General features: G+C 35.1%; 1 protein-coding gene across 1 annotated transcript; it reads right to left on the reverse strand.

The window, feature by feature from the left end:
* LOC125781047 (matrix remodeling-associated protein 8-like) lies at positions 1–4,480 on the reverse strand. Its single transcript, XM_049463952.1, has 5 exons — positions 4,392–4,480; positions 2,670–2,792; positions 2,431–2,489; positions 509–841; positions 1–387 (listed from the first exon to the last, which is right to left on the reverse strand). The coding sequence occupies exons 3-5, from the start codon at positions 2,471–2,473 to the stop codon at positions 38–40; spliced, it is 726 nt and encodes a 241-aa protein (XP_049319909.1). The 5' UTR covers positions 2,474–2,489; positions 2,670–2,792; positions 4,392–4,480; the 3' UTR covers positions 1–37.
* Positions 4,481–6,638: the final 2,158 nt, after the last annotated feature.

A 6,638-nucleotide genomic window follows, 5' to 3' on the forward strand; every position in this document is an offset into this window, starting at 1 on the left:
AGAAAAAGAAAACCAACAGCCTAAGGTGTTTATTGCTTTATTTTAAATATGCATGATTACCTGCCACAGTGAGATTAACTTGTGATCCAACTCTAATTCCTTGGTTGTTCACAAAGTAGCAGATGTAAAGACCCCGGTCTTCATGGATGGTGTTCTTCAAAACCAGAGAGAGGTCATCCTTCAGGATTCGTTCTTTGAGTAGCGAGGCTCTGTCTGTAAACTGAGGATCTACATAGAGAGAACCCTTCTCCCACTGCAGAACCAGCTGATCTCCTCTGAACCACCGGACGAGCTCAGCTTCTGATTTAAACCAGTCCACACGACCAAAGCAGGGCAGAACCACCTCCTCACTCACCTTAACGAACACAGCACTGGGAGAAGGGGGGGCTGGGGAGTAGAGAGATGGAACAAAACAGAGAATAATGTTACTGGTTGATGCTTAATGTTAATTGTAATAATTATGTGTGTGTTTTCTAACCCAGATTTTTTTTCCTCAGACTGTTCATACCTTTCACCCTGAGCTGAACTTCTCCCAGAGGTTCCTCCTGGTTCTCTCTCCTGATCACACACTGATAAACTCCACTGTCTCCATGCTGTGTGTGTGTGATGATCAGGGAGAAATCTCCACGACTAGATCCTTCTGCTGGAAGTTCAGTCCTGTTTCTGTAGTTGATTCCGTAGTTGACCTGGCCTCGGTACAGTCGACTGACCAGCTGTTCTCCCAGCCGCCACTGAACATCCAGCTGCTCCACAGGTCTGTCTTTAAGCACAGGGAGTTTACAGGGGAGTGTGACAGAGTCCCCAACCTTAACATCTTTAACTACAGATGCAGACAGCACTCCTAGTGGCAGGGTAGACAAGCATTACACAGCAGTCAGTAATGTGTATATATATCTCATGTTCCTGCTCATTAAACACACACACAAATATGCTGCACCATGCAAAACAAAATTTTACCTCAACAATAAACAAAATAAAGAATAAAAAACTTGTAACCCCTTAACGCCTGAATTAATGTAGCTGTATATGAAAAAATGTTTCATGTGTGTTTTACCTTTAAGTAGATAGTAAATATTGTTGAGATTATTAATTTCACTTTTGCACAAAAATAAATAGAAATTTTGGTATGTTGCAAATTTGCAACAACAGGCAATCTGGTCTATTTGGGGTAAATTTGGTATGTTGCAAATTTGCTACAGCAGACATAATGGTCCATACTAAGATAACAATAACAGCGTAATATAACAGTGAAAAATCAATGTTTTATTTATGCACCCAACAGCAGGCATTCAATAATAAATAACACCAATTACTGTCACCAACACAATATACACAAATATTACAGGAAACATTTCATTAATTTGAATTCTAGATTCATTTGAATTGTAAATTGTCAAAGGTTCCTAGGTCCGTGGCGAATATGCACTAACAGGCATTGGGGGAATGCAGGCGCTATCTTGGCAGGTTGATTGAATCAAACGGTTAGTCGCATATTTGCAACAACAGGCGTTGTTAAATGAGCTGCTGGCATATCTTCACAGAATAAACACGCAGAATATACCGAAAGTACCTGACTGAATTAGCTAGCCAGTTAGCTTACCTGTTCAGGAGACAAATAGCAGCTCTGGGTCAGTCTTGTCGTCTTGTCGAGCTCTAAGTCTCTAACTTTTAAACTCACTGCCAATATTCACTCTTGTTATATTCCTTCTTTGGTCACTGAGCATTTTTGAGACATGCTGAGGCTTTTAAGCTGTGTAACAGCTGAGGTTTAACTGAATCAGCTCTGCTAGCTCTTTTGCTGTGCACAATATTTCTCGTCAGGTGTTAAATGTGTCTCGCGAAATGTATGCACATGTAATCAAAACCAAAAATGTTTGATCATTTTGCACACAATGGAGAAGTATAGGTTATCAGGTCTGTATAAAACCCTTAAGGGGGTTGCCAGTTAAATACAGAACCCTTATTAAAGAGACTCATGTGAGATCATACAGGAAAGAAGTTTTTGGGTTTATGGTAAAACTGGTTGATTGACATCCATTACAATGTGATTTACAACATATTTAAAAAATCACCAGCCACTTAGCTATCCAGCAACAGATCACATAATAATAGTTGAATAAACACATGTACACAAAAATTACTTTTATAGTGAAAGCACAAACATGCACAGAAAGATAGAAATCATTTCAGTCTTATTTCTAATTCTGAATCTGTCACACTTTTGTGTTTTCACAGTGACTCAGCTTTTATCCTGTGCACTTTATAGAGAAGAATCACTTTCTGTTCTACAAACAGACCTGCCTAGGGCGTAACTGTTTGGACAACTCATATTTCAACCTATAAGTACATTTTTTTGCATGAGGGCCAAACTGAAAAACACATTATACATGTTTTACCCCAAATGTATGTATACTTTCTCTAGAAGCTTACCTGACACTCTGAATAACACAGCAAGCATAAGAACTGGATCCATCCTGATAAGTGATAAACTGTAAAGTGGAAAAACATGTATTAATTCCTGTGCAGGACAAGGCACTAACATTAACAGCTCAAAATAGAGCTACAGTTTAATCAGTCATCTCTAACAGGGCCTTTCCTGTATTCTTTACAGAAGGACCTACTTACAAATGTTATTTGTCTTCAAAAGATCACAGCAAAGCTAAACGTACTGTGAGAAAGAGAAATACACATCAGAGTGTTCCGTCAGTAGTCAGTGGAGTCTGTGGGAAGTTCTGCTCAGCTGGGCAGCAGTGAGGATTCTGACATTAACACTTCTGTCACATTATTCATGTCTGTGTTAAAAATAAACAATAATAAAGTTGATGTTACAGAAAATTTTAATTTGTGCTGTTAATAAACTAAACAGAATGGCATCTAAAATTGTGTGTCATTCTGTAGTCCTCTTTATGCTCACATTTGGCACACTGGGTCTAAACTTAACCATGTTAACATGATTTAACATTATAGAGGCGATTTTTTGAAAACCCCATTTATTTCTGCCTCCAAAAATCCAATATGCCAAATATGGGCATATGGGCAAATATGGGCAGCCAATACAAAATGATAACATGAATTAAGTGGTCAATATGACAAGGTTTGTTGTCGTAACACATAAATATTGATGTAAAGGTGAGTGAAAAACATTCATTGACCATCTCAGTAATAAATACATAATAAATAGAGAATAACATACAGAATGTATATATACACATTACATTATTTTGAAATATAAGATATTAGTGATATGTAACATTTGAGGACAGAAACAGGTGGTTAGATTGAGAAAGTTTCCTAAACATTTAGCATGGTGTTGTAAGACTACACATGAGCTAAAAACACATAAATGTACCACATGCAAAATCTACCCACTAATAGACTGTAAAGAAGTTAAATATGTAATCTACTCAATTAATTTAAAACCAAAAAATTGCTTTCACTTTGTTTGGGTAGAGTTTACTCCACAGTTTGAGTAACTATTGACTAAATATGAAATGCTAAGACAAAAGAAAAAAATTCTTTGTATGTTATACAAAAATGACATCTAGCCGACTATCCGACTCCTGACATTATTTATTTGCATAATGTGCATAATCTGTATGCACATGCAAGCTGGGGTCTGACCTGGCGGAGGGTGTCTGAAACACCCAGGTGTGTCGCTGCACATAAACATACATATACTGCGCTTGTATTTTGCTGTAAATAATTAAGCAAATGTTGGGACCGAAAGCTGGACCTGTCCTGTTAAAAGAGGACATTTGATCACCCCACTCTTTATGTACTTTCACTTTCCTGAAACACATTCAGGTTAAAAAAAAACAATTGTGTGTGAAAGTGTCCAGTTTATTAGTTACCTTAATGAAGCAGCAGCAGCAGCATTGTAGTTTAATTTACTGTCACAAACACAAACACATTCTCACAAACACAAGCACTCTCTCTCTCTCTAATGCCAGATGCTGAATGTGAGTGAGAACCTGACAAGGCCAAGGATTGGGCTGCCGAAATAACTTTACCTGCATGTTTAATGTTTATTAAACATTAATGTTTGTTACTAGATTTGAAGCTGTTTTATTCGGCAAATGGGGTGAAATTCCTTCAAGTCGGTGTGCAGGACTAATTAACAGTTACTAGAAATGTTATTTGCAGTCATTGCTGCAAATATTTACTTTTAGATTGTGTTTTAGATATTTATGCAGAAAATGTCAAAGGATTCACAAACTTTCAGTTGTTTCTAATCTTCCTGTAACAAGTTACAAACTAAACAATGAGCAAAAAGGTTTAAACACAGAGCCCGTAAGACTCCAATCATATTAACCAATCAAATTAATTAATTAATTAACCAATTAATTATGATTAATAATCTTTATGTATAAAAAGAAGTAGAATGGTCTTACGTTTAGGTCTGCAGAGTTGTGTGCAGATTGAAGCTGTTTTCCTCTCTCAGACTGTTGTTATCAGATTCATTATCAGACTCATTTCTGTTTGTTCTCTTACAGTGTGAAAAATTACAGATTAAATGTTTGTTTTACTTCTCTTATCTTTTTAGCAACCAATCAGAAATCCTTGCTCTTTTTAACAGCCAATCAGAAATCTGCTCCTGTATAACTAAGACTCACCAGACTGGTGAGTTCACATCACATGTATCTGAGCAGGAAAATCATGTTGTGTTCCCCACCAATCCCTCTCCCTGTCCTGCTCCTAATGCTGTGTATGCACTACACGACTCTGAAAAGATTTTTAAGTCTGACACCCTCTTACATCTAAAGACTAGTCACAGACTTTTTACTCACAGACTAAGATTTTACAAAGACTGGAAATCACTAATTACAAGACTGCTTTCTGAGATTATTTCCCATCATGCTTCCGGTGGAGTTTTTAAACAATACATATTACATATTAACTTACAAATAATGTGTATATCAATACAGTGATTTATTATCAGAGACTCACAACTTTTGTTCCCATCAACAGTTTATTTTTCTGCCACACTGTTAGTTCTTAATATTTTTGAATAGAATGCATTTTGTGTTCAACTCGGATTATAAGCTTCTTTTATCACCTTTTTTTTGCTACAACCTGTTATAATTTGCCTTACATGGTTGATTTTACTGACTAAAACCTTCAGTCTTACACTAAACGATCGAGATGACTCGACCGCAGCACGACTCTCAAATACAGAAGCCATAAAGAAAAAAAAGAAGTTACAAGTAAGTAATATTAGCTTGCTAGCTGCTGACATTTTAGTTCTAGTTGAATCTACTTTTTTTTTGTTATGACTACTTAACTAAGTACATTGGTGGCTATTTAACAAAGAAGTTTGTTATTTATTCTGTAAAGCATTAAGAGTATTTTTGTTACATAATAATAATTATTATTATTATAACATACACTATGTATAAAAGAGAGAATCTTTGTTATCAAAGTTACTGTTATTTACAAAATCTACAAAGGTTTTCAGTTGTTTTTGTTTCTACTGAATGTTTAAAATTGTTATAGTAGTTTAAACATTTTTATTAGTTTATTATTTAAATTAATGATATCTTTTTCAGTTTTTACCCTGTTGCTAAGCTAACTACTTTAAGGCATATTCCGCAAAATCTGTGCCATTTCTGTCCCCAGGAAATTACATGTATAAATGTGCACACAAAAAAAATTGTAAAATACATTTTGTTATTAAGCATAGTGTCTTGTACATTGACCTAATTGCAAAAGTAAGATATGTAATTAAAAACATGAATAAAAATGATTAGAACATAGCATTTGTTACCTGTCCCCACTCTCTAACTATAAACTTTACCATATATATAATTATTAAATTATTAAAATCCATTAGCATTCTTTAAGCACATAGATTTCTTGAGAAACATAAAGTAACATAAAAACAACTAAACTTTGACCTATGTTGCGTATCAAAGAAACTGGACTGGACCCAGAGCTGTTTAAAGGTCTTGTTAAATTATAGGCTTTTTCCCTGCATGCAGTTCCGCCCCCTACTGGATACACTGATGTTTAACAATATTTAAGGCAGCGTCCCATTTATGTACTATACACTAACTATCCACAAAAATCCACATAGTGATAACAACAGTATTCTTTTTTTATTATACTATTTTTTATTTATTATATTAATAGTATTTTTTTTAGCTTTTTCTCTGTTTTCTAAGGCTATTTTTTATATTATTATTATTATTATTATTATTATTATTATTATTATTATTATTATTATTATTATATACACTTTGAATAGAGGAGAGAATCTTGTTGTAAGTTACATTTATTTACTAAATAAAATAAAAGAATAAGTAGATTAATTTTAAACTTGAAAAAAAAACAATGAATATAAAAAATAAAAAATAAGTATTATGCAAGAACATTTGAAGTCTCTATAAGTGTGTGTGTGTGTGTGTGTGTGTGTGTGCGTGTGCGTGCGCGTGTGTTATTGTTGTCTTCAGAGGGAGCACCGTTTGTACAGAATCTCTGCTTTTTAAGCGTGCTCTCCGCCTGCGCGGCTGTTTACCGTAAAATCGCACGTATACGCGCATCTAAATTTAAAGCGCGGATGACTTGACTGAGAATTTCCGAAGCGCGGATAGCTTGACTCCGGTCTTACTGTCAGCTAGCCCCCTGACGGTTTTTAAAAC

Source organism: Astyanax mexicanus, chromosome 14 (genome assembly GCF_023375975.1).
Source record: "Astyanax mexicanus isolate ESR-SI-001 chromosome 14, AstMex3_surface, whole genome shotgun sequence".
Classification (NCBI taxonomy): domain Eukaryota; kingdom Metazoa; phylum Chordata; class Actinopteri; order Characiformes; family Acestrorhamphidae; genus Astyanax; species Astyanax mexicanus.

Excerpts from the sequence above, each read along its gene's own strand:
- LOC125781047 (XM_049463952.1), bottom strand. The coding sequence starts at position 2,473 with ATGGATCCAGTTCTTATGCTTGCTGTGTTATTCAGAGTGTCAG. Across the intron at positions 842-2,430 it reads TGTGTTATTCAGAGTGTCAG|GAGTGCTGTCTGCATCTGTA; the intron begins GTAAGCTTCTAG and ends CCCTGCCACTAG. Across the intron at positions 388-508 it reads AGTTCAGCTCAGGGTGAAAG|CCCCCCCTTCTCCCAGTGCT; the intron begins GTATGAACAGTC and ends TCTACTCCCCAG.